General features: G+C 42.9%; 4 protein-coding genes across 4 annotated transcripts; 1 reads left to right on the forward strand and 3 right to left on the reverse strand.

Moving 5' to 3' along the window:
* On the forward strand, positions 1 to 6,188 carry rsph10b (radial spoke head 10 homolog B). Its single transcript, XM_070990449.1, has 18 exons — positions 1 to 315; positions 415 to 490; positions 615 to 683; positions 814 to 987; positions 1,071 to 1,156; positions 1,239 to 1,359; positions 1,529 to 1,705; positions 2,064 to 2,169; positions 2,276 to 2,391; positions 2,484 to 2,673; positions 2,816 to 2,924; positions 3,449 to 3,528; positions 3,867 to 4,015; positions 4,119 to 4,223; positions 4,327 to 4,509; positions 4,826 to 4,916; positions 5,180 to 5,408; positions 5,684 to 6,188. Exons 1-18 carry the CDS (start codon positions 50 to 52, stop codon positions 5,685 to 5,687), a joined length of 2,331 nt encoding a protein of 776 aa, XP_070846550.1. The 5' UTR covers positions 1 to 49; the 3' UTR covers positions 5,688 to 6,188.
* On the reverse strand, positions 6,116 to 11,789 carry dlgap5 (discs, large (Drosophila) homolog-associated protein 5). Its single transcript, XM_070990450.1, has 19 exons — positions 11,742 to 11,789; positions 10,739 to 10,986; positions 10,427 to 10,614; positions 10,247 to 10,321; positions 10,095 to 10,134; positions 9,922 to 10,008; positions 9,692 to 9,790; positions 9,429 to 9,503; positions 9,283 to 9,320; positions 8,966 to 9,198; positions 8,669 to 8,824; positions 8,497 to 8,585; positions 8,211 to 8,371; positions 8,012 to 8,113; positions 7,714 to 7,912; positions 6,992 to 7,608; positions 6,741 to 6,906; positions 6,433 to 6,476; positions 6,116 to 6,298 (listed from the first exon to the last, which is right to left on the reverse strand). Exons 2-19 carry the CDS (start codon positions 10,974 to 10,976, stop codon positions 6,191 to 6,193), a joined length of 2,715 nt encoding a protein of 904 aa, XP_070846551.1. The 5' UTR covers positions 10,977 to 10,986; positions 11,742 to 11,789; the 3' UTR covers positions 6,116 to 6,190.
* Positions 11,790 to 12,323: 534 nt separating this feature from the next.
* ccz1 (CCZ1 homolog, vacuolar protein trafficking and biogenesis associated) lies at positions 12,324 to 22,122 on the reverse strand. Its single transcript, XM_070991210.1, has 17 exons — positions 21,974 to 22,122; positions 19,982 to 20,057; positions 19,778 to 19,874; positions 19,558 to 19,655; positions 19,216 to 19,309; positions 18,993 to 19,073; positions 18,858 to 18,905; positions 18,675 to 18,758; positions 17,792 to 17,967; positions 17,129 to 17,210; positions 16,751 to 16,812; positions 15,620 to 15,731; positions 15,249 to 15,282; positions 14,936 to 15,053; positions 13,696 to 13,854; positions 12,986 to 13,113; positions 12,324 to 12,868 (listed from the first exon to the last, which is right to left on the reverse strand). Exons 2-17 carry the CDS (start codon positions 19,993 to 19,995, stop codon positions 12,813 to 12,815), a joined length of 1,443 nt encoding a protein of 480 aa, XP_070847311.1. The 5' UTR covers positions 19,996 to 20,057; positions 21,974 to 22,122; the 3' UTR covers positions 12,324 to 12,812.
* A 1,071-nt stretch (positions 22,123 to 23,193) lies between these two features.
* pvalb9 (parvalbumin 9) lies at positions 23,194 to 26,679 on the reverse strand. Its single transcript, XM_070990166.1, has 5 exons — positions 26,417 to 26,679; positions 25,466 to 25,533; positions 24,727 to 24,859; positions 24,094 to 24,203; positions 23,194 to 23,469 (listed from the first exon to the last, which is right to left on the reverse strand). Exons 2-5 carry the CDS (start codon positions 25,524 to 25,526, stop codon positions 23,444 to 23,446), a joined length of 330 nt encoding a protein of 109 aa, XP_070846267.1. The 5' UTR covers positions 25,527 to 25,533; positions 26,417 to 26,679; the 3' UTR covers positions 23,194 to 23,443.
* Between the last annotated feature and the right edge of the window lie 1,252 nt (positions 26,680 to 27,931).

Here is a 27,931-nt window from a genome sequence, read left to right on the forward strand (position 1 = left end):
ACCGTTACCATGGAGATAGCTTGCGCGAGAGACGCATGAACGGCGCATTATGACACAGGGGAAAGAAAACAAGAAAACTACGACAAAAAACGATAAACAGGAACACGACAAAACGTGTGGAAACGCAGGGCTGCCAGAGACAGCGGAAGAAAAAGAGAAAAGAAAGTCTGTGAGCTGCCCTGCAGGTTTAAAGGTGAACTCGGCGGATGAAGAGCGCGACCAAACCGACCACCGAGGCCATCATGTCAGCCAGAGGCAGCCCGAGAGTGACGACACTTCTGAACTCCCTACACTTGTTAGCTTAACTGTACACAGGTAAATTAGCACTTTTTGTATTAATTAGAATTTTTTTTAGAGCACCCACACTCCGGGCTAGCTGTAACTGACGAGTGTGTTTTGGTGTCCTGCTGACAGATATGAAGGGGAGCTGTGTGAAGGCCAGTTTCATGGAGAAGGGGTCGCTTGTTTTGAAGGAGGCCATATTTACAAGGTGCAATGCAAAGACTACTTCAGTCCATTTACATAAATAGAAATCTATTTAAGTGTCCTTTGCTGTAATTTCCACAAGGCCAAACAAAACTATATCATAAAGTCAGTGCTCTGTTTTTCTGAAGGGGATGTTTTCCAAGGGACTTATGAATGGACGTGGTGTCTTCATACAGTCAGGCGGATTGAAATATGAGGTATAATAACGATACAATAACTAATGAACTGAAACTGAGTGTTTCTTGACACTTTTCAAAGTGCTCAAGAAACGCCCATTATGATGCATATATGCAGACAAAATCTTGAGGTGAATTTTTAATCCAACAGGGAGAATTTATGTGCAACAGGCCCAGGGGCCAGGGCACCTACACCTGGCCGGATGGCAGCTCCTATGAGGGGGAGGTGTATAATGGTATGCGACATGGGACTGGAACCTACAAATGTGCAAAAAATGGCGTGTCATACAGAGGGCAGTGGGATTGGGGCAAGAGGCATGGAAAGGTATGATCCTACAATTTATGTTAGGTATAGTCTTTTTATTTTTTTAAGGTTTTCTTTTTTGTAATTGATTGTCTTTGTGTTAGGGTGCAGTGTATTATAACCACGATAAGACCTCTTGGTACAAAGGAGACTGGGTAAAGAACAACAGAGAGGGATGGGGGGTGAGACGGTATGTATGGACAGCATGATTAATAATCATCAGCCTGAGCTGCATTTGAATTGCCCAAAGGTGACATCTGTGTCTCTAACAGCTACCCCTCTGGTAATATTTACTCTGGTGAGTGGAAGAACAACCTAAGACATGGAGCGGGCACGATGAGGTGGCTGACACCAAGACAGCAGTATGATGGCATGTGGCAGAATGGAGTCCAGGTCTGAAAGCACGCCATGTGCACATATACGTAGTATTATCTCAGCCCTCTCTCAGACTGTTAACATCAATGTTGCATTAATTCCAGTACAATATCTTTTAATCCTCCTTAAAAGTCAAACCTGACTTCTGTTTTTTGTTGTGAATCACATGAGCTGTCTTTTCTGGCAGCACGGACAAGGCACTCACGTCTGGATCCTGAGGCAAGCGAATGGATCCCAGTATTCCCAGAGCAATCAGTACACAGGCGATTTCGTTCAGGGTCACAGGCACGGACAGGGAACCTTTTACTATGCTGGTGGTGCGGTCTATGAAGGAGAATGGAGTAACAACAAAAGACATGCAAAGGTTAGTCAGTGATACGGTCAGTACACATCGGTCCCCTAAAATCTAGGGTTGAAACAATTGGAGACTCCTTACTTGGAAGTGCTTCTTATTAATGCTTCAGAAGTGCACTATACATAACAGTGGATTAATGTTAGAGCAGATATGATCTGCCATCCACATATGGAAAACATTTCAAACTCAGTGTTCTTCCTCAGGCAGCGTTGAGGTGTAGTGCTGCAGTGAATTGCACAGAAAGGATTTGCACCTATTGCTTGCTGATAAAGTGTTTCCATTTCACTTGTTTGACTCACTCAACACCTGACACACACATATGTAGTAAAAAGAAATTGTAAAAGTGGCTGTACTGTATGGTTCATAGGGCAAATTCACTTTGAAGGATGGCCGTGTCTTTGAAGGAGAACTTAAGGATGATCAGATGATGACACACAACCTGAATGGAAACGGAGCTCCCATTCCTCTGTGTGGTAAACACCTACAGTGCTTTCAAAAGGCTTGACCTGCCATCAATCACATCATTAACAGCGTTAGAGCCCTCAGGTACAATGGCTTATAATTTTGTGTCTGCTACAGGTGCATTTCCTCTGTCAGGTACTGAATCATCTCTCTTAGGACCAGACATGGCTCTGAACATTGAACATCTGCTGGATGCAATCCCTGAGAGAGAGCGAGATACTGAGCGTAAACAGGTCAGGTCTCACTTCACGCTGGAAAATATGTTCCCCCTTGTCCGTATTTTCATCCCTGGTCCTTCCCTGATGCTGTGCCTCATGTGTAACAGGTGGAGTTTGCAGTGCTGATGCAGGGCACAGAGCTAAGGTCTGTCTACAGTTTCTACAGCAGGCTTGGCCATGGACACTCCTCAAATAACTTCTTCCTGCTGACCCGCCTGCAGCTTTGGCGCCTGCTCAAAGACTGTAACATCCACCATCATGACATCACTCTCACACAGATCGACCATTTAATCAAGGGTGGGAAGGAAGCACTCACAATCTCTCCTACATACTTAATCCAACTCACATATACAGGCCAGGACATTGATAGCTTCATAATTACAGTATTTGTGTAAACTTGGACACTGAACTTCATATTTTTACTCTCTGTGTGTCTTAGAGGATGCCACTACAGCAGAGATCCACTCTCCTTTCACCCCTATGCTTCTTCGCAAACTCCTCAGCTGTCTAGTGGTTGTGGCCCACCACATTTACAATAAGGACATGGTGTAAGGGATGACTCCTAACAGATCTTCACCAGTAGATAAATGACATAAGTCTGATGATCCCAGCTTTCCATTTCGTGCCATCATCATATCAAAACACATTTCCAGTAGCCTGATCTGTACACTGTGTTGTGTGCTAATTCGCAAATGTTAGCCAGCTAAAATGCTACATCAAGACGGTAAACATGGAAAACATTACGGTATACCTGGTTAGCATCAGCATGTTAGCATTGTCATTGTACAGCCTCACAGAAAAGCTAGCATGGCTGTGGACTCTTAGTCCTTTTCACTTGATGGCAATGAATTTCAAATATTATTCAGTTTGGAAAGAGTTGAAGAGCTCTTAGAAATTTACTATAAATGAGCTCCAGTGATGTAAGAGTTGCAAGGTTTTTAATCAGAGCAACACTGGGACACAGAAAAACTACCAAAGCAAGAAATAACATAAAGATGAAATTGAGCATAAAGTGTTTTATCCTTGGTAACTAATGTTGAATGGAGGGACATAATTTCTCATCTTTTCACAGGTCACAAAAAAACCTTCTGGCTGCCTGTTTTTCCAAACTGATGACAGACAACATCCTTCCTAATGCTAAGAATGTAAAAGGTGCTAACTATAGAGTGTTATTGGCTTGTGTGCACACGCATTATGTGACAAAGGAAGGTGCAAACTGATTTAACACAGCAAAAGAAGCCTCAAATTGGGAAATGAGACAATAAAACCAGTTTTAAAATTGAGTGAAAAAAGTTGCTACAAATATAGCAAAATAGTGTAGAAAATAAAGATGAGTGCAATGTTTCTGTTTATCAGGGCATCATCAGTTTGCAGGTTCCTCGCTTGTCTGCTGTTTTTTCATGTTTTGTCAGAGATGACACGCCTACAGAAACTGATGCTCTGTTCTATATGATGCATTAATAACAGTGCTCATGGCTGTGTTGATCCAGGCTTCCTGTTTAGACAGCCAGACCGTGCTGTGGTGGCTGTGAACTACTTAAAGAAGAGCTGGGAAATCTATGAGGTTTACTGCAAAGTCAATGCAGCCCCCAGAGATGACCAGACCACGACTTACCGACACCTGCTGTGGATGTTCAAGGTGCAACAGACTGCCGCATGAACATTAACATGCATATTAACTGCTTTGTATTCATTTTTCCCACCTTCACCTTTGTTTCTTTCTCTCTGGCAACTGCTGCCAGGATCTCCATCTGCTGGACAATAACCTGACGGCAGGGAGATTACTGGAGATCATCACTGCAGAGAGTCGTGACCCCAGCAATATGTCCTCCTGTCTGGATCTGGAGGTCTGCCTGTAGTGTTTACACCAGTTGACTCATTCGTTATATCTCAGTGGCCATTGAAAAATTAGCATTCATCTGCTTACCCATGTTTTGGTTTCTGTTGCAGATGACATTCCTGGAGTTTTTTGAGGTACTTCTGGGCTCTGCTGAGGTGAAGTGTCAGCAGGTTTCTGACGGCCTGGAGGAGGGTGGGGTGCTATCCAGCCCCTACACTAAGGCCAGGAGAGATGTACCTGTGGCGGAGGCCAGCGAGAAGATTTTGCTGACTACAAACAGCACTTCCCAGTCGGTCAGATCCTTTCTCTTGACCTCTGCACACCTTACCCACACAGGCTATCACCTGTAAAATCTCAAGCTCCAAGTCTGGGGTGGTTGGCTTCAACAGGCAATCTAGGATGTATAAGATGAAAAAATAAAGCTGAACCACAAATGCAATCATTTCATAGCCAATATGAGTTATGAGCATCTGTCCTGGAGATCACACGCCCATCTTTATGTGGAAGAAGTACAGATATCCAGGATTGATATCAGTAATGTTACACTCCTCTTGTGATATTAATGAAATGTGCTGGGAGCTTTATAATCATACTCGCATCCTATTGTAGACAAGGGACACAGCAGAATCATCCACTGCTCAGGTGACAGACAGTCAACAAGATGTCAAGATTAAAGTCCATGAGGAACCTCAGCCTGCAGGTTAGTTTTGTTGGTCTTTACTTTCAGGTTCTTTCAACAAATGTATTATATGTATGTATAAACCATAGAGGGGAAAGTACAGCAGTTTTTTATACGCTATTTTCAGAAAGTGAAATCACATATTAATTGTTGTGACCATATAAAAACAAAGTTTGTAGTCATGTGTATTTCTATACAGTAGATGTTGACAATTAGGTTTAAAGTTGCAAATGCACATCTTTCCTTTAGACACATTGTAATATAACACGTCACATTTCCTCCAGGGCACACAGAAGACCAGAGAGATGAAGGAAAGAGTGTGCAAACCAGAGGAGCGGAGGCCAAAGGTCGTGAACCGGAGCTTTGGATGCAGGCGATTCATCAATTCTTCAACCATTATTTCTTCCCGGCTTTTGAGCATAAGCAGTTAGTGTTCATAAACATGAAAGAAGAGAGGCTCTGTCAGCAGGCCCAGAGACGCATCGCTCTGGCTAAGGCCCAACACAGTGCCAGGTAGCGCACTAGCAGTATTATGTAGTTAATGGTTGGGTCAATGTGTTAGTTTATATGTAATGTATCACTACTCATAAGATTTAACTTTATTAACTTTTTCTGTAATTTACATTACAGATTTAACATTACAGTATAAAATCTGTATTCAGAATAAGCATAAACACAGCCACCAGATGGCGCCTGCATGTAGCTGCCCTCCCATTCCAGCGCCTTTACTCCCATTGTTGTGCTGTAGACACGTGTGGTGCTCAGTGTTATACTGTATTATGTTACAGGTAGGAGAGGCGTTTGGAGGCTGGTGAATGACACAGTGATAAAGATGCAGTAACGAGGCCAGCAGAGACACCTGAGGAACGCAGGATGAAGCCAACTTTTCTGTATTTGACCAAGGGTTGCTAAGGGTCTGTACATTTCCAGAAAATTTCAAAATTTCAACATAAAAAGTGTACCTGAACAAATAAAAAGCAATACTAGGTCTTATGGCACATTTTGGTTAAAAGTATAGTTGAAGGAGAGTAGCTATATGCACATGTAACTGCTACAGTATTTGTACTTGGATGGAAATGAAGAGGACTGGCCATATCATTGACTAACTAGAACTTTTAATTAGACCATCTTGTGAGATGAAACTATTTTCCATTTTATCTGAAAAAAAAAAAAAAAAAAAAAAAAAAAAATCTATATATCAGAACCACTCAGATATTTTTTTTCCCCCAAAGGGAGTAACGCAAGTAGTAAATACATGTCCATAGTAAAAACTTTAAAAGAGAATCTGCTGCACATTAGAGGGGAGGGGTGAAGACCATTAGGTCACTTGGACAGACAGACTGCCGTATCCGGTCCTTCAGGTCCGGGGTGAAGAGAAGCAGGGCGGACTCAGCTGCCAGGGCCTGAATAAAATACAAAACAACACAAAGATTATTGCAACCTTATCATTGCTGAATAAAGAAATTAAATTGATAGAGCCTGTTTAATCATGCAATTTAAGTGAGTAAATGATTTTAAAAAAGGGGGAAACTTTGACCTGTGGTGAGTGAAGAGTCAACACCGAAGACACTGCTGGCATTGCTGTGGTGACAGTGAGAAATGAGCCCAGCAGTGAGAGAAGACACATCAGCAATTCACAACATTAGTTTAGTGCAGTGTGGTGACTCCCTCAATCTGATGCAACCACAACATTTTCTCTGCAGATCTGATATTTGAGACCGATGCTTTATTAAAACAAATTCCTCCATAGAAATCCTGCCTGCTGCAGCTATAGTACGCATTAGTGTCGCTAAGGTGTGAACTCCAGTGTATGTACGGTACCTATGTGCATCAGTCATACAGTACCTGCTTCCTGCTGAGTGGGCAGGTCCTCAGACTGACTTCTGGGACTCTCCATTTCTACATCCACTGCCATGGGTGAGAGCATCTCCACGGAAACCGTCTCCCGTGGTGAAAGGCTGCATCTCTGTGAAGGCTGGAGGTAACGCTCAAAGTCCAGCCCAGGAATTTCCTGAAAGTACAAGAGAATAACTTGTTTATTGTATGGCAAGAGAAAACAGAAACAGGACTCTAGTGAAGGCTGGAAATGTGTTTACCTCAACAGCGGAGGTGTCTGGTGTGTGACACACAGACTCTTGGGCCTCCACCAGGCCCTGCCCAGCAGGAGGCTTGCTGGAAGTTGCACAGGGTGACAGCGTGAAACTCAGACATGATGAGGGCTCAGGGGCCTGGGAGACAGGAAGAGGCGTTTTGCAGGGAGAGAGGGAAAGGGAGAGGGGGATGTCGAGAGCTTCAGCTGGTTCATCTTGCTCCTCGTTTACAGAAATGGATGGTACGGGAACAGGTGCAGGTGTGCTCAATTCAAGAACTGTTTCTGCCTGCCGTGCAGGGCTTCCCTCTGGCTGGGTGTCGTTGGAAAGCACTTCCTTGACCGGTGAGAAGCAAAGAGAGACATTTCCAGTGTCCTTTCTCTTCTGGGATGACTGAGGAGTTCCACACTGAGACTGTAGTGCTCGTGCTGGAGTTTGGTTCAGGGTAAGATGGAGCTGGGCAGGAGTGTGGACGGGCTGAGCAGGCGAGCCGGCGATGTTAACTGGGGTCTGCGCCAGTGCAAGCGATCGGCGAGTGACTCTTCTAGGTGAGAGGTAGTTAGAGCAGGGAGAGGCCTGAGGCAGAACGGCAGCACTCAGACGACTGGATCTCCTCACTGAACCTACAGACATGAAGACATGTGTGACAGCTAGTGGTCCAAATCTTATAGCTCCAGCAGCAGGGAGACGTACACAAAACCTTTGGTGAAAAGTTACTTTTCTCTCACCTGATGGTTTGGCAGGACTCTCCACCTGGAAGAAGCCTCCATCAAAGACCACAGGGTCAGTCGGTAGGGGCTCTGCCTGGGGCTGCGTCTCTGCTGCGGCTGCCTGCTGTTTGGCTTTCATGGCTGCTTTCACAGCAGCGAGGCGAGACTTTGCCGCTGCTTTGGTTCCTGTCGGCTTGGTGGCTGGAGCTGATGGTTTCTGTGAAAAGGGCAGGACAGGCGTAATGTCTCTGCATCAGCATCATGACTGTTTGTGCCAAACAGTGAAGAAGAATACACACGCAGACAGAAGCTTCACCTTCACTGCTTTCTTCTGTCGCGGTGGCGGCTTGTGCTCCTCCACCCAGCCTCGGCTCTCCGCATCTTTCAGAGCGGCAAACTTCTTGTTGACGTCCTCCACCTGAAAGATGGCAAAAAGTACAAAATACACTGTCTATGATTCTCTTTGTGTTTGGTGTCTGAAACAATGTGCCATCCCTCTCTGAAGAGGCACCTGCCTGGAAATAAACCATGTCCCAGAATCCCTGCAGGTCAGTGCAAGTGGTGATCTTCTCCCCTCGGCCCAGCTCGCAGTCGTCCACCAGACCGCTGAACTGGTTGAAACGCTCTTTCATCAGCAGCCTCGCCTGGCCGACTGCTGTACGCATACGGTCCCTCACTGGACCGACAGGAGCGAGAATGACACGGGATTGCAATTGTTCAGTTAGGGAAAAATGGGGACCACGACCATTTTCTACAGCAGCAAATTAAATATGGTCACATATGAAGAGAAAATCAACTCACTCTCTTCTGGGATGGACTCATCCTGCACTTTAGGCTCCCAGTGGAGACACAGATTCGTTAGTCTGTCTGTCTCATTGGCAATTTCCGATCTGAATAATAAACCAAAAAAGAATTAAAAAACTATGAATCACATGAAAATTAATTGGACAGATGGAAATAACAGGTACGTCACCTGAAGTACGGTACGTCGTGCTTTGATTCCAGGGGGCTGCCTGGTGTGGGAGGAGCCACTGTGGGAGGTGTACGAGGAGGAGAGCGGTGAGGGGATGTCTGGCTTGGCTCATCCTGAGGCTCCACGCTGAACACGGGGACCGGTGGAAGACTGAAGCTGAGACTGACAACAAGGCATTGATACAGGAATCAATTTTTCCAATCATACAAATTTTCTGAGAGGCTTAAAAAAAATCTTTGGTGTTGTATATTTACATCCATAAATTACTTCAGCAAACGAGAGAGAGAATAGACTGACCTCGGTGTAAGGAAGGCGTCTGCTGAGCGGGGAGTGAGAGGCTCGAACCTGAAGGACGACAAGCCAGTGGGAGCCTGGAAGACGAAACCCTGGGGAGCAAAAGAGGACGAAGAGGACGAGGCTTCAGCGGGACCCACAGCGGGGGCGGCGTTGGCCGGAGCCTGGTTCACCACCATGTCTTCCTCCTCAGAGCTTGGTGGAGGGCTGGGGGAACGAGGCTTTTCCTCAGGCTCCTACACAAGACAGAAACAGCAAATTAATTGATAAACAATTTACTGGTTAAATAATTAAATACCTTTAAATAAAGTAATGCTCACCTCGGGCACAGCAGGCTGGACAGTCTGTGTGACCATTGCTGTATATCAACAGAAGATATATATTAAAAAAATGGCGTAACAAATTAAACAAGTGTTTACATCATGTGAGAAAAATAAAACTGATCCTTGTCAGCCTTTAATGATACCTGAACAGTTCCTTTCTCCATCAGAAGGGGGGGCCACAGTGTTGACAAACACTCTGCTCCTTGTGACTCTGACATCTGAAGATGAGGAAAGGCATTTTAAAAATTACTGCCGAGTGGTTTTTATTGAACTACAGCATCTCTCTCGGTTTGCTTGCATGGTTACATCTCCTGCGCTTTCGCAGCTTTTATGCCAAAAAACTTAAAAGACCCAAAACAAAAATGAAACAACCTTGCTGAAACTATGGCCGTGGCTCAGTGTGTACCTGCAGGCTTGTCCTTAGGTTTGTCTTTCACCACAGGAGCTGCTGTAACAGGAGGCCTGTTGGCTGATCGGGTCGACAAAGCTCGTACGACAGGCTCCCCTGCGGCAGGATGGCATGACACAGAGACACAGATTGAGATGCAAATAAGGAAACACAATCGGGTGAAACCAACACCACAGCTGGCACTCAAGGTCCACTTATGTGCAATGATTTGTATTCTTATTCATTACCTGTACAAACTTTGCCCTTAACTGGTGCAGGTGCAGGCTTGACAGGAGCGGCGCGGGTCCGGGTTGATCTTTCCACAGCGGGTTGAGCTATAGGAGGAGCAGGAGGTCAGATCTAAGATACAGCAGGCTGCAGAAACCCCATTTGAAATAAAGGAACATTAAACTGAATTTACCTTTCTTCGCCGCTGTATTCGGCTCCTGCATCTTCAGAGGCTGTAGAAAGTTTGGCAAAAGGAAAGGGGTGCAACAAAGTGCTTGTTAGCTTTTAGCATTACGGAGCGTAATAAGTGAACATGTGATAAAGCGATCTTAGAGGAAGTCGTACCCTCTGCACTGGCTGCTGCTGCTTCATTGAACGAGTGACTCTGGTGCTCTGGGATGGAGCCGTCTTCACTTTTGCCTGAAAAACAGGCAAACATTCCTCATTGATCACTGGAGTCATTCATCTGGAGAAGATAGTTGCAGTAATCTGTGTAAACTAGTTTATTTAGGAGTCCTCCCTCACCTCCTTATCTCTGGTTGAGGCAGCTGGGAGCACAGGCAGAGAGACAACGACCCGGTCGACTTTTGGGTGATACAAGCCAGTCTTGAAAACTCCTTTACGCTCCCTTTCTCTCTTTTCTTTCTCTTTCTCAAGAGCCTTACGCTCTTTCCAACGCTCCAGCTGTTTCATCCTCTCTTCCAGAGCGTGGCCTGCGGAGAGACAGGTGTGGGATACAGCACAAATCAATCCCTGATGATCACTGAGGGTGCTTTTAAAACAAATGTGTGCTTATGACGTTTGAGCTGAAGCTGGGATGGAAAAACGAAGCCTCACTTTGAGCAAGTTTTCTGCTGTTCACCGTCTTCTCCTGAATGGTTGACATGTTGGTCACTGCCATGGAGGCATCCAGGGAAGACATTTCCAGCTCCGGAAGCTTGTCTAGCTGCCTGCGTGTGTTCACGGCCCGCTCTCGGTTCTCCTTCTGGGACTGAGACCTCCTGCGGGACATTTTGACCCTCAGCATGGACACGCTGGCATCCCGCTGGCGCAGGTGAGCAAATCGAGACTCCATTTTCAGGTATCTGCAATGTTTAGGAAGAGGAACAGATGAGTATCATAGCTGCACTGCATGTGTTATTAGAAGTGTTGAGGCACATCATACAACTAGCACAGCAATGAGAAATGAATGTTGAAGTTGAAAGGGTGTAAAATAATTGAGTGCAGATCTCCACCAGGCTTATACACACTCTGGGGTTTATCCATCTCTTAGCCTTGGTGCAGCACATCGGGTTTGAAATTAAACTGCAATGGTCCAGTTGAAGGTGAGACCAAGCATTTCTATGGGTTTCTTTGCAAAGGGATTTAATAGACTATTATTATCGTATATATTTCGTTACTTTCTCGTTGTTTTTGTGGTCAACAAACGTCATAAGACTGATTGCAAATCAGAATTTGTTTTTGTGTCATGGGAGATTTGACTCCAACCTAAATTAGCCAACAGTTAGATTGACGGTAGTGAATTAGCTAAAGTAAGGTTGACGTTAAAAATCGAAACGCCAGTTATCGTTACAGCAAATATTAACATAGTAGCTAAACTACGTTAAAAGGACGAACATGAAAAGGCGAAAATGGACCAGAATGTGAGCCAGCCCACGTTGTAACCTTGCGTTTGTGATAAGCTTTTCTTAGACAGCCCGTTACACACAGCGTATCTACGCTTACGTTAGCTTGGCCGAATGTTCATGAAGCTAGAGGAAGCTACGAACCAAGACATCGGTTCAGTTAACAACCAACGGTGTTTATTTATTACATATATAGAATTACAATTCAAGCCTACCTTTCTTTCTTCCCTTAAAAAGACGCACTTAAAAAACAAACTTCCTCTTCTGGCCGTCAACTAAAAAAAATCTACAGCGGACGAACTCAGCCCAACCTGCAAAAACACAACAATCATGGCGGGTGACTTTTTGAAATTTACCAAAGGGGACGTTGATTGGCTGCAACATGGACAGGAACGAGCTGCGCTGATTGGTTCACTTTTCTTCTTCCTCTGTGGTTTTTCTGTGGTAGCAGCTGTAAGATTGAATGCCACCTAACGGCCTGTCATATGAAGTGCAAATGTAATTTATTTGTATTGCGTTTCGTTCAGTCACGTTATTCATTTCTCACGTAATATTTACACAGCGATGTAAATGTCTCACGCTAAATGTCATGTCACATCAGGCAAATTAGTGTCACGCTCTTAAACATATCTTAACATAAGCCTGTTCTACTTGCTTATTTTCCCACAAGATTTCATCAGTCTGTTCCTTCTGTCTTGGCTCCCATAATTTTCAGATAAACATGATGTTACTGGTTGTCCATAGTTTTTAGTGGATGTGCATCTTCGACTAAAAAAAAAATAAAGAAAGACGCTGCTTACACTAAGTAAAATGACTTAATTTATTTAAAGTTAGCGCAGTTGTTTACAAACCATGATACTTTTGACATAATGACATCTTATTTTAAAACTATCGCTGATCATCAGTGGGACCTGGACTAAACTGTCCTGTACATGTCAGTTTTTAAATGAATTTGAGACATTGTCATGAAGTGTTCATTAAAAAAAAAATGCATGAACAAATTGGAATTTGATAGAAATCAAATGAACAGTTAACAAAACCCTAGAAGTATGTACAAAGCAAGAAAGAAAATAAAGTACATGTTGAGTAAAAATCTGGATTTACACTTAATTACAAGAGAAAATTACAATTTTTATAGGTTAAATAAAAAAAAAACTTTGTGAGAGAACTTTTTATTTTTTTCCTTATTTTACAATGCAATTATTGCATAACGCTGATGCTGTCATGATACCCTGCAACACTGACAGTTTTTAGTGTGGTGAAACAGCCTCTGTCTGTCCGCTGCATCAGTCCAAGAAGAAAATGTTGTTGAACTGCGTTGCACAAAGCCTCTTCACCTCCTCTGTAGCGGAGAAAAAACAAAGGGCATTATGGACGAAGCAGAGATTAAATATCAAGGCGGATAGTCGATTGTGGAGTTCATGACAGATTCAGTCGTTGCCAGGTGGTGGAGACATACCATTGACTTCGATCAGATTGGCGTTCTTCTGATTTAGGATCACATACAGTTCTCTCTGGTCCGACTTCTTGCCGACTACCCAGTAGTCTGTCATTGCTTTTACGATGATTTCTTCATCTTCATCCACCCTGGGGACAAACAAAGAGCTAAGCGTCATTGAATTATGACAGCTATCACATTCACAGCAGGTTCTTTGTTCTCCAAGGTAATTGTACTTCTAATATTATGTCTTTACTGCAGACAACAAAATGCCATTAAAGTCAGGAAATTTTAGATTTCTTAAGGTCTGTGTCAGAAATGACTTACAGGTCCAAACATTTAATTTCACATTAAAACACCCTAGAGATCCACATGAAACACCTTATATTTCAACCTCATCTGCACATGAAGAACAACTGATAGACATGAGCACAAATGCAATGAATGTTGATTCCACTGTCTGTGCTACAGACTGAAAATGAGACTTTCACATGACTACAGTCTCATGACTGTTTCAAAAGAGGTTTGAGTTTCCACTGTTCCCCGAGGCATCACATTATGCATGAAAATGACACAGCTATGCTGATACCCAGGGACAAAGATGAATGTTTGCTGTTTTACAAATGATCTTTGTGGTTTATGAGATCTTGAAAGCTAATGTTTTCTTAACTATAATCAACAGTATCCACGCTTTGATTTGGTATTCACAAAGCCAGTGTTGTCTGCTGTACCTGGCAAAGTCACAGTTGATGTCTCCCAGGATCTTCATGAGGTCAGGGTGGACAGAGGTGAGGCAAACACTGGCAGTCTTCCTCATGTGGATGGTGCTCTTCTCTGCCAGGTTCATGTGGTTGAAGTAGATGAATTTAAACTGGGGCTCCTTCTCTGGCCTGAATGGACACACAATTAAAAAAAAAGGACACTTATGGTGTACAAGACACATTTCCTATTACAACACTACAGCTAGACCTGTGGCCTCTGTATACATCAGTAAACACATATTTTTAATGTGTGATATAGTAAAGCCAAATCACTCTGGTTAATAACGTTCACCAAATAGCAATTTTAATTAAGCCTACTGCATTGTCCACCCACATTAAAGTGAGCTGAGGATACAACTTTAAAAACAGCTTTCCTGACAATAGCACTGTAATTGCATCTCTACTATATGTGTCCAAACAGGCCATATACCTGATTTTTATCTGCGCTGCGTCTAATTATTTACAGTTCCACGAGGCCAAATCAGGACGCAGACCGGAATGCCAGCTGAAGAATTTGGAACGGCATTATTAATTCAGTTCCTCACTAGGGTGATTAAAAAAGGAGCCCATCAAATTGCCCGGGCCAGGGAGTGTAGTCTTGGATTACAGGCGAGGACGTATCTGAAGCTAACTGCTGGGGTTAAAGGAGAGCGGGCCAGGATGCCAGTCTTTAAAGCTACTCTGCTTGAGTTACCCCTAAGTAGTGCCCTGATGATATCCAGTGTTTTAGAGTCTCATCTATCGCTGCCAGCCGGGCAGAGTTTATACAAAGGATCAGCTGCACACTGATGACAAACAACATGGCTACTGCTAATCATGGGACTTCATTGATCATTTCTCCTGCCACTGTGCCACAGTCTCTCTAATCCCTGACAATGTTCTATTTGCTTGTACATGATGAAGCACTAACACCAATAAGTGGTTAACTGATTAGTCAACAGTAAGGCTGCAACTACCCATTATTCCTTTAAACACTTGTTTTCCCAAATACTCAAAAACCTGATAATATCCACTTAACCATTAAGTAAGAAAAACAGCCTGTTCTTAAAGCTGAGGGGCTGAAACATGACTGTTTCCATCTTCTCAAACATGAACATTCGGCAACTTTTCACAATTTTTTTTGACACTTTCCAAATTAAATGATAGATGCGAGGAAAAATATTAAATTAATCATTCGTTGCAGCCATAATTAGACAGATTCTCAACTGACCCTGATATCCTGCGGTTAATGGTGAACTGTTCACATATGTCAGACGCCAGCAAAGTGAGCTGAGGGCCCACCAAGCCGTCCAGCTGTTCACAGAAGTCCCTTGTCAGCTCCACAGAGGCTGGAGGAGAGAGCAAGAGGAGAGAAGTCAGCCAGCCATTATGGGTCATGAGCTGAAGAAATTGAAATATTTTAGTTTTATATGATCAGCCAAGTGGCTGAAATACTAGACAATAGTAAAATAAATGACCAAGGAAAAGGGAAATGAAAGTTAACAGCATTGTTCAAGTGGGTGGGTGACTGGATGCACACTTACCACTGATCATAAAACAAGCTGCAGCGCTCATCGCCTGGAACAGAGCAGATCAGCGCAGGTTAAATGCAGAATCAAGGTCACACAGGTTAGAAATTACATTAATGTGATGATGAGCACCGTGGGACGTACTTCATCATTTTAAAATTCAGCTGTCTAATCCCAAAAAATCCATATCGTCTGATAGAGCAGTGGAATATTTCATCCTAAACCTGCTGTTCATAAACAAATCCTCCAGTCACAGATTACGACAAAGAACAACAACTTCCCCCTGTTTTAATACATTAAAAAAACTCCTCTACGTGTATGAATTACTGACTGAATGAAGCCTGTGGGCTGCCATGAAAGAGCAGACCATGTAAACTCTACCTTACCTTGTAAACAATGAGATGCAGCTCCTCATAGCCTTCCTCTGAGCTGACAAATATTTTTGGAAATCTGAATTTGGCCTCTGGATCTTTAAGATTGGTCGGTCCTGTCAAAAACCTGGAGAGAACGGAGGACAGCACGGGCTGGGTAAATACTTCAATTATGAGTCTGAAAGTCAACATGTGCAAACATTGTATCTGCTAAACATCAGTGCGTTAGCATTGTTATTGTTAGCATAGTAACACTAGCATTTAGTTTATCCAAGTACAGCCTCACATAATGTAAATAATCAATTCATTCTTCATCAAAATTTAAACCAATTTTCTGTTGTTCGACTAACTGACATTAATTTTCAGCTCTCATCCAAAGGAAGATGCTGAATATCTACAGTAAACATCGCCGAAGTTGTGTTTTTTTTATGACATCATGTGACCCTAACCCTAGCGGTTGACAAGATATCTTGGATCAAAGGGTGGGATGGACTAAATTTAACCTAATCAAGCAATTAGCATACTAATATCAGAAAGAAAAAGGTTCATTAGTTCAGGTCTAAAATGGATTAGAAGCTGCTCACCACTATTCCTCCAAGACTGATCCAAAAGACAAGACCACAAACTGAACAAAGAATTCGCTGTTGTACTGTTAACACACTGGATTCCAAGGATGCCACTTGGAATAGTAACCATTTGCACTGGAAGACATGTCTGCATGCTACATGTGACTCTCCGGCGCAGCTTTGCCTGCACAGACCTCCAAGTACAACTGTGACCTACTTCACTGTACCCTAGTTGGAGTGAGGCAGGTTAAATCTGGTTAAATATGTACACTGAAACTGAATAGGAAGTGGCTTTTTTGCTGTGATACTGTCGCCTCCGCTCTCTCATTTAAATAGGTTGACTGCATGCAAAATCTCATGACTGTCGGTCGATCAAAACCACAGGACACTGGTGCACACGTGTACGCAAATGTAAACAGAGTAAGCTTTTTGATGCACACTGATGGACGCCTTGTCCTTCACTGATATTATCCCACGGACTGCACCAACAGACATTTAAGCAAAACTCCAAATCCCGCTGGTTTTTATCCAAGCCTCTGCAGGGGAACACAGATACAGACTCATGGGATCAGGGACTTACCTCCCATAGTGCAACAGATTCCCTGCGACCTCTGGCCTCAGAGGAGAGTCCCTGCCAGCCAGCTACGAGGAGAAGGGAGTGGGTTAGAGGGAAAATGTGGAGCTCTGAAAGCGATGTTCACAGATCATATTAAGGTCAGCTGTCTCTCTGTCTGGATCATTAATATAAAAACATGGCATTCGTCATCATCTGGGAGGACCATTGTACTGGAAGCGCACACACCATCAGTGCTATGATGGTCACGTCATAACAAATGTGCTGTGCGGCCTCTTTCCTCCGTCCTACACAAACATGCACTGTACCCTCTCTGTCTTTAATTACATCCTCAATGTGTCTCCTTTGGCTTCTCATTTTATCTGTCCCTCGTGCGCTCCTCACCTCTGGTTCGGAGTGTCTGGGGAACAGCGAGGTGGTCAGGTACTTGTACAGGATCCTCATGTCATCTTGTTCCAGTCCGCTCCTGCAGACCAAACCACAAGGACAAAATTCCACCTTACAACCTTCGCAGCACACCCACATACTGTGTCGCCGCGTGCTGCACTTTTCAGTGCGCTGCCAACTGTGTTGTGCACCATGAGCTGGATATTAAAACAAAGTGTTTCCTGGTGGGAATAGCAGTTCAGCAGTGGTTGGAAATGTGCTACAGCGAACACTCCAGAGCGATGCCACTTAATTTAGAAAATAATTAAAGCGCTCTTCTCTGGCTGTCTGTCGAGAGCTCAAAATGAAAGATCATGCTGCTCTCGAGTCATTTCATTAGCAATCATGTAATCCCTGAGGCTTACACACCGCGCCAGGTGGCAAGTGACATGTCAGGGAGCACATTAACTGCAAAGAGGATTATGGGACTCGCCTATGTTTACCCAGCATGCCATGATGTCTTTGCCAAAACCAATGCTGGGAGTTTGTGTCTAAGTGTAGGGATGTATAAGGTCGTAATGTATAAGGTCGTAATGTAGGCTGTGCATTAGCACATAAAGATAACACGCCCACAGGTGGATTTTAGGGACAAGGACACACAATTCAAAGCAAAATTGTTACCAGATAAGCTGGTCGTTATAGAGGAAGGCTGTGTATTTGACCAGACTGAGGCTCTCCTCCACTCTGTTGACGAACGACTGGATCTTCAGGTAGGTCATCTTGTCCAGTGGGAAGAAGCTGATGCCTCCAAATACGTCTAGTAGGTCGCAGGATTGCAAGTGGAGAGTCTGTAGATACTGGAAACCCCAGAATGAACACACACACGCACGCACGCACGCACGCACGCACGCACACACACACACACACACACACACAGAGAAAATAAGAAGAGATAGGCCAGAGACACAGTAGAAGGAAAGGAGAAAGGGGTTAGTTTACCCACCTACGAGTGCCTGCTTACAACGCAATAAAGACGGAGGAATAAGAAACTGACTGATGCTTCGTGGAGACGCTTACATCATCCTGAGGCAGACACACTGACATTCAACCTCTGACAGGCACACCACAGCCTCTCTCTTTCTTTCTCGCTGTCTTTGGGTTACATGGTGCCGAGGCAAGCCCCTGATAACTTAAGAAGGGTATTCCCTAATTAGAAATGAATCTTTTATACTTTTGAAACGAGTGTTCGTCGATCCAGTGGGGTGACTGCGGCATGAAGCGAGAACAGTTAATGTGGGCAGATAATTATGAAGAAATCAGGCATGACTGAAAACGCCTTTTTAACAGCGTCGCCGGAAGTAACACGAGCAATTGACAAAGAAACAAACGCAGTCACTGCATGTCCAAATACCATCAGTGGAGGCCAGCCCTTCGGCGTGTGCATGTCAGCAAATTAAAATGAGTCATGCTGTCAAAGCAAAGTCAATACATGCTGGGCATGAAAATAGAAACGTATGATATAACCTCAGATGTAACAGTAAAGATTTTATGGTGAGCTTTTTACCCTGTAGAAAAACTTTTCAAGCTTCTGAATGAGCAGCTCCACCCCGCCGGCATCCATCGCTCTGCCAAATGTGCCATTGAAGAGCTACAGCACAAGGGAAAGTAATAACTGTTAGTTTGAGGTAGTGTGGGGGTGTAATCATATGACGAGAGGGCTGACAGATTCTGCTGAGTACACACTCACCTTGTACATACTGTAGCATTGCCTTACCACTGCACCATAAACAGTGTCCTACAGAGGCAAGAGGGCACAGTGAGTTTAATCTGACAATGTTTATGAAAGAAATACAGGTGCTGATTAACATCATGAAGCACTCACAAGTATTTCCTCTTCCTGATATTCTACTGTGGGTGGTTTACCATCTTTGTTTGGTTTCTCAATCATTGGGTTTCGAACTACCTGAGGAGTGAATTAGAAATACAAACAGCAGATAAAATCGGATTAGAGAGGTTAAGTTAAATTACCTGCCGAAGAAGGTTGACAAAGTCGGGACAAAGAGTAAATATTGAACAAGTAACGTGCACGTAAGCCTTTGAGATACCATGACTATCCAGAAATTGTCCTCAGGCTCAAAGAAAAACTGTCGGTTCTTCTGTGTGTGCAGGGACTTAGCTGGTTTTGTTGGACAGAATGTCCTGAAAGACATGAGACATGAGCGTGAAAAGAAAGGAGACACACCAGAACAAGATGCTCAGACTTGATGCTTTCACAGACCGGCCGCTTTTTGCAACATTTTCCTAATCTGTTATGCTTCAGGTTTAAAGTGATGACCTTTTCTTTTTGTTTTCTTTAACGCGGCTTGTTAAACTGAGCAATTTATTGAACATACATCACATATTGTAACTCATGTTAAATACTTTTCCACATCTACAGCGCTCTTTACCTTGTGAACTGTACAATGGCTTCACAAAGGCCCACATTTCGGATCTTCTCATTCTTCTCCACATCACTTGGGTGGTAAAACAAAATCTTCTTCTCTTCCTGAAAAAATACAACCTTGAATCAGTAATACATCAACATGTCTCCCTCATAACCAAACAAGAACTGATCAAACTGATTCAGCAGGAAAACGCTGGATGTGTTTAACTGGGAATCAACCTCACCTCTCCTTCCCGGGGGCCGAATGTAGGGTTGTAAATGAAAAAACTGAGCAGAGACGGTGTGTACTGTTTCTCTTGCATTCCTGAGGCCATTCTTGGACTGCAGCAGACACAGAGAGAAGCAGATAACACTGATAAAAGATCTATAGATTTTGTTAAGGTTACACAGACGTCAGCCTTGTATCATCACAAACATGCATGCTTTACCTAACCATCAGCATTAGTGTAATGTTTGTCTGGATTTCCTTTGCTCCAAAGGCAGTTTGGTTAGCATGCCGTGTGCCTGCAGAGTGAAGACAAACACATCACATATTGTAGCATGACAAGTCTAGAAATAATCACTTCTAACACACACACACACACACACACACACACACACACACACACACACACACACACACACACACACACACACACACACACACACACACACAGAGTATATCTGATGTGTATCAGGGCAAAGTTGGATTTAGACTTGGCATGCACCAATTTGATTTGCCAGATCAGCATGGAACCCAATAGTGAAGTCATCAGGTGGATTAGGCATTGCCAGTGATGATGTGGTCTTTGTTAATGTCAAAATTCAATATTGCGTTAGCAGATACATTCATTCAGTCACTGCAGGCCACTGACTCAGCTGTTACTACCAAAGCAATCCTTAGCTTTATGGTATTACATGAAAACTATTGTAATTAGTTACAAGCAGCAAGCTATAGAAATTTCAGCTTTCTGAAAACTGGTAAAACTGGTGTCATCTATGTAGGCGCATTTCCAAGGAGCTGGTTGTGGACTTCCGTCAGTGCCCTTTCTCTTCACCATCACCAGTGAACATCCAGGGAAGGGACATTGAGCTCGTGACATAAAAAATGGACAGAGCAGACTCTACCTGCTCAGGAGGCTGAGGTCTTTTGGGGTGCGTGGGGCACCTTCTATGACCTTCTATGACTCTGTTGTGGCCTCTGCCATTTTCTACGGTGTAGTCTGCTGGGGGAACAGCATCACAACAGCTGACAGGAAGAGGCTGGACAAACTCATCAGGAAGGCCAGCTCTGTCCTGGGATGCCCTCTGGAACAGGTGGAGGAAGTGGGGGAGAGGAGGATGACAGCCAAACTGTCCCCCATGACAGTCAATGACTCCCACCCACTCCAACACACACTCACTGAACAGAGGAGCTCCATCAGTGACAGGATGCTACATCCAAAGTGTGTGAAGGAGCGGTATACCAGGTCATTCCTTCCTGCAGCCGTCAGACTACACAACAATAACTGCTCCAAGTAATCAGTGCAATAATCTGTGCAATACAACCTGTGCATAACAGTCTGCAAATACTATTTACAATTTTTTAGGATGACGTTTCTTTTTATCCCACTCTTTTGTATATACTTGTTGTTTTTAATTTGCATGCACTTGTTATACTACTCTATCCGCTTTATTGATGCTGCTGTAAATTGGCATTTCCCCTCGCAGGACCAATAAAGGAAAACTGAATTGAATTGAATATTGAATTCCCAGTTTAATTTATTGCACCTACGTAAAACTAATGAGAAATGCTTCTAATATAGTCATTAATGTGGTGGAAAATTGTTAATATGAGGCAAAACAATTCACAAAGTTTCAGGCAGCTTAACCATAACATTCACGTTTTATGAGGTTATCAAAGTTTCGAATTTAATGCTAAAAGCTTCACTTGCGAGTAAGCTAGCAGCTGTTAGTTAAATTCAACAGGGAAAGTTCCGTGTTTATTTTTACTTCGGTGCTGTACTTGAATTAGTGTCGGATACCTCTCACCTCTGCATGTACAAGGTATGTTTCCTTCCTATTTGTTTTGCATTTTGTCGCTGCCAGTGTGAGTACATATGATGATGTGGATTTCGCAACGTTAACTGCTGTCATTAAGCCGGTGAAGTGTGAGCTGAGCTAAAACCCGGAGAGGAGCAACCCTTACACACGACCTAACTTAGCTGTTTTTGTAAACTATGATTCAATGAATTAAGAACACAAAGTGACGCCTGTGGCTCTGTCAGTTAATGGGTACAACTACTTGCACTTTAACTGACCACCAAGCAAGCAACCCGCCGATGTTCAGCCTGTTTGAGTAGCTAGCTTGCTAGCTGGCTGTGCTAGCAGTAGAGTTGTATTTGCAGAGATTCAGGAGGAGAAAAACTGTGATAACATAGTAACATGGCGGTAACACTCACCTGACAGAGCCCAACACGTTCAGATGCTTGTGGCTACAAGTTGCGAGTATAAAAAGAAAAAAATGAGGAAATAAGTCAATGAGAGGAGATGCCGCATTATACTCTACATTCTTAACTTCCTGTTTTTGACAGCGCGGCGTCACAAGTTCAACTGCTCGGGTAAAATTCAAGCCAAATAAAGGTTCCTAGTCCAACATAAGGCTTAATGAACTGTGGAATAACTTTTGAGTTTTTCAATTACTTGGAATGTGCATTGATGAGTGTTCATACTATAGTATTTGTACTTAGTACTTGGTGTCAGTCAGGTTTTATAAGATACCCTTGTTTGCAAAGAGGTTTTAGTTCTCATTGTGCTAAAGGTTAAGAGGACACTTCATTTCAGCTAAGAAAGAAATTTCAACACATCTCCCCCACACTTCATGTTTACTCGAAACACTTCTTTGATCTCATCTGAAGTTTGCTCTGGGCCTTGGCTTCTTGGGCCTTTCATTTGAAGACCCCTCTGCAACTCAGTTGCACACTGGATTTTTTTTAACAAATCATCACATTAGGACTTCTGTTGCATACTATCAGCTTTTGGGAAGTTCTATTTGCTGCTCTAATGAGATTGTAAATTTACTTTCATCAGTCCCTTTAATGTTTTATTTCATATCTTCATAAAGAAATATAAACCTTAAAAATCCTGACTAAACTAATGCTAAATCCAAACTGCTCAATTGTAAACATTTCACTCTGTCATGACGTAATGTTCTCCAGCACCACAAATACAATAAAACAGAATGTGATAACTTGAAAAAAAGAGCTCCATCGTCACCATAATTAGTCTGCACTCATGTTTGTCTCTAAACATCGTCTTGTCTTCTTTTTCCAGTGAAGAGATGATTTTATGTTTGCATTTAAAGAACTTCGTATTAAAATATGATATAGATCATATTTGTACAATTTTCTATTCATGGGTAAGAATCAAATATTGCATGACCTGGAAAGAAAATTAAAAATACATACAGCATTTTACAAGGAAACTTTTCATTTGCTATGTGATATTCAGACACACAAAACTGTTAATAATCAGATAATGCTTTTATTCCCTGTTTTCAGTCATGTTGTTTATGTTCTTGAGTATGTATTTGTACAGTACATTCATGCATTAATGTTGCACATAAATTAGTTTTTTGCTGGAGTATTAAATGAGGAATGACGATGAAGAGGTGATCTATGTTTCCACATGTTTATTAATCCCATTGATTGTCAGAGGCGGTGTGCACAGAAAAGAAAACATGAACCAATACAATGGAAATTAAAGGTCGATTGTCTTTAAATGGACAAAAGGTCATTCAAAAACAATTAGCGCACACAGAGTATAGTAGAAAACAAAAGAAATCTCTGGGAATGAAATATGGGACCAGAAGACTCCAAGGGTGGGTTGAGGACTGAAGACCTGAAGACTTGAGCTCTTTTCAGCTGTGAAACTCAGGACAGGACCATAGTCTGGAATTCTAGAGAAAGAAAATTATGTAACCAAACATTTATTGTGAAAATTCTTAAGCTATTGCTCGTTCGTGTTGCCATAAAAACAGTTTTTTAACATCAGAATCAAAATCTTAACTGCATAATTCAAGATCTCATAAATCTCTTTTGTGACTCCCACTTCCTGCAAATTCGACCTTTAACAAGACTGACTAAATCAAAGAGTCTTAATCTTAATGGTTGAGTTAAACCTCAGTGACCAGAACCAAGAACAATGAAACATTTTGAAAGTGAGTAAACTTGCTTGCTTTTTTGCAGAAAAGTTTCACACATTTGAAGTTTCAAACAATTTTCTGGATGCACAAAATACCAACCTGGCAAACTTTAATAGCAAAAAAATAAATATCAACTTGATCATTCATGACTTTAATGCTGTATAAGTTAAGCAGGTTAGCAAACTCCTTGTTTCATTGCTCACTGCTAATAATTTCAAATGGCTATAATGCACTTTATCAGTAAATGCTCTCAACTACATAAAGTCAGCTGGCTCTTCTCGGTTGAGTCCGCCCACTGAGATTCACTCCAACCAATGAGATCATTTCTGCCTACATCGTCAGTTTGTACAAATACAATCTGAGAAATCAGATACTGACCCTCTGCTCCAATTCTGCCATCACTGTCATCATCAGCTGCTGAGATGAAGCTCTTGGTTTCTGCCTCGGTCAGTGTCCTCGCCCCGGGGACGAACCGCTGCAAGAAGAACCTACACACACACACACACACACACACACACACACACACACACACACACACACACACACACACACACACGTACAAATCGTGGTGCATAAAAAAACATAACCACACCAATTCCTAAATTGCACAGTTCGAGTCGAGCCTCAGCTCTGGTCACACAACCACACGAAGGTGAATTATGTAACACAGATGAAATAATGGCACTTTGCCCATTGTGGATTATTAGGAGACAGCTTAATGGTGTCATCCCAATAATACCACTGTGTGATTTATTGTGCTAAATCTCTCTTTCTGTCAGACACAAATACACACAAGGCAGCTCTGTAACTCACTCCAAATAATTCTATATGAAAATGATGATACTGCAAGTATAAAATTTAAAGCAGCTTCATATTTGGTTGCAGTTACCCTTCAGTTAGGATATAGGTAGACATGCAGGAGATTAGGTCAGTGTATCAGGGAAGTGTTGAGGTTTATCAGTGTTCAGGGAGACATGATAACTATCTAACTATCATCATATTTTCACACACTTGAGCTCGGACTCCTCAATGTAGCCGCTGTTGTCCTCATCGAGGATCTGGAAGACATCTTTGATTTCCTTGGGGGTCTTTGAGGACAGACCACAGAGCTGGAAGAACTTCTTGTAGCAGAATGAGTCCGGAGCTGGAAACACATAACACACACATATTAACACACGACATTAGATTACAAAAAAAAAAAAGAACAGAAGCAAGACCGGCGAGCTGACCCACGGGGTTCGCTATGTTAGGAGCTGATGTGGAGATTAAAACAGCATGTGGCTGCTGTCCAGGTGGGAGATTTTCCTGCTCTGTTTTTATCTTTTAAGTCCAGTAGACACACGCCTCCACTAAAACAGACAAGATGATTGAAAATCTTTCCAAATGCAGATTTGGTCACAATTCCGATAAAGCTGGATATGACTTTAGCGGAGAGGATGCTGCACAATATTGGAAAAGACACAACCTCAGAGGAGATTATGCACCTTTTGGAGGAAAGTGTTATGAAGATGTGCAACACAGATTAGGACTAGGCCGACTTCATGGATCAGGATTGTTGCGCATTTTATCATAATTAAGTGTGAATTTAGTTAGTTAAAGTTACTTTTGATCCATTATTATCATAAGCTGAAGTCATGCATGCACTCTGCATAATATGCTAGTGGGTATTTGAATAATGAGTAGTTTCAAATAGGGAAGGGCTTGGGTGCGTGTGAGTGCGTATGTGCACATGTGTGTGTGGAGATGCTACCTTGACAGTCCTTGACAGCATTTTCAATGGCCTCAGCTGAAAGGATGGAGGTGAGCGACATGTTGGTCCTGTAGGGTCAAAGAAAAGATCTGTAAATTATTCACACACACACACACACACACACACACACACACACACACACACACACACACACACACACACACTTTCTCTCTCTCAGACTCACTTTTTCGTCACCGTGCTGGATTAACTTTTCTGTATTTGCAGGTGTATCTGGGTTAATATTTTGATCCCATCAAAGCTCATATTTGTCTGGCAACAACAAATTTACACGTACTTGGCAAATTCAAAAAGATGTACTGCAGTTGGTCTCTTAATTACTGAGGCTATTTGCTGCCCTTGAACTGCTTTGGTGTTTGGCACTTAAAGACATACATAAATGATTGGAGTGGGGATATATTACATTTTACAGCTCTTATTTTATTTAAAATAATCTTTTAACACTGTTAACCAAACAAGCTGTGAAAATACAGCCTCACCCCAATTTTGCATGATGAATTGCTTATGAGTTAAAGAGCTATTACAGCCAGCCATGGTGCTTTTTGCAAGAATGAATGAAAAATATAATCTGGCATCATAAAAAGTTGAAACATCTTTTTATGTGTTGAGCTTTTTATGTTGTACTTGTCATCTATTAGGAATAGCATATAGGAACAAATGTTTGGTGAGCTGAAAGCAGATCCTGCTACTGGAACATCTTTTATCAAGTCATCCACCGCTCAGTTTGTCCTCTCTGTGGAGGGTTTGGTGGCACAAACACAAATCGGCGCACATGCGAAATTCAGGATAATTATGTCTACAAACTGTATAAACCTCTGCAAAAGTGAGAAACAATATAGGCTACAGTTCTACTGCCCGCCAAGCTTCACAGAGCGGGCAGGTACAGCACACCTGGCCAACACCTGTGCTCTCCGCGTGCAGCTGTGGACTCACCGCTGTTGGCTCGGCTTCCTCTCCGTCCAGGTTCAACGCAGCAGCAGGTAAGGCTTTGTGGTGCTCTGTCACAGCTGGCTCGCTCTTATATATATCGGGGTGGATGCGCCGACGGATGCTTGAGTTTCCAACCTGTCTGAGGATCAAATTCCCCTTCAGCCAGTCGCCTCCTTCTCGCGTTCCTCACCTGCTCACCTGGCCAATTAGCCTCCAGTGTTTATATCCGCCACGCGCTGCTCTCTGCTCTCCTTTACTGTCCTAACACAGCGGTTCGTGTCCAATCAACTTTTGACCTGTGTTACGTCTCTCTCTCTCTCTCTCTCTCTCTCTCTCTCTCTCTCTCTCTCTCTCTCTCTCTCCCCCACCCTTACCCACTTCTGCACCCCCCCCCCCCCCGTCTGTCTGTCTCTCTCTCCAGGTGCGCGTGGAAGCTTACAGACATCTCAGATTTAATCAGTCCCCTCTTCTCTCTTTGGTTTTAGTGAATAATCTCCTAAATTCAGATGATTATAGAGAGCACCAGGTCGTAAATCATCTTATGACTCTCCGTGGGATTGTTATCCTCATCAGTAATCTTACATTATGTGTCACCCTCATATTTATAATCCTTGTTAGGAAAAAAAAAGACCAGAACCTCACTGTCTGAGTGCTTTTGGGTGGATTTTATTTATCTTTGATTTATTTACCTGAACAGGCAGAAAGAGGACTATAGTACAAATTTGATTTAAGATGAAGTTTGAAAAATGTGAAAAAAAAAACATTAGGCAGATTCTACAAGTCAGAAATGCTTTGATATCTTTAAAGGGACAATGAGGTCTAACAGATCTCTGAGAAACAGGAAGCTTTCAGTCACTCTGATCTACTCTAACTATTAGTTACTAGATCAGGCTGTTTCCATGTAAGAATTTTAATTTCTTAATTCCACAGGGGTTTGCACCTGGTCACCATGACAACTGATCATGCACGCTGTAAACTGATGAGTGAGTCGTCTGCAGAGGGAGGCCTCTCAAACCATCTGACACAGCAGCGTCTCTGGTGAATCCAGTCAGCACTAATGGCATTAGAGAGAGGCAGGGGATGCTTTTTGTAACGAGAACCAAGGGAATAAATCTCATTATTCTTCAAAGTATCACAAGCAGTGAACCCCTGACTTAATACTATGTGAGTGACAGTTGTCACTCAGTTGACTCCCAGCCACTTGCTGCACCAAAAGGGTGAACTGTGACACTCATCTGAAGGTCAGAAAGCATATTTACTGTGTTTCCAAGACTCCAAGTGTGCAATGTAGTCTAAAACATCAGAAAAGACACATCTGACAAACACAAACACCTGAAACCCTTGTGACTTATTGACAGATCAGAGGCGCCACCTTGTGGCTGCTTCCCATCAATGCAGACTTAAGGAATGAGGAATTAAAGTGTCACCACATATTGTATGAGATGAGAGCTGGATTAAGTAGGGCAGGAGTTGCATGAGTGCCAGTGCGTCTACGAATGTGGGTCTAGATTAAGAAGT

The sequence above is a fragment of the Chaetodon trifascialis genome, chromosome 21, assembly GCF_039877785.1.
Source record: "Chaetodon trifascialis isolate fChaTrf1 chromosome 21, fChaTrf1.hap1, whole genome shotgun sequence".
Classification (NCBI taxonomy): Eukaryota; Metazoa; Chordata; class Actinopteri; order Chaetodontiformes; family Chaetodontidae; genus Chaetodon; species Chaetodon trifascialis.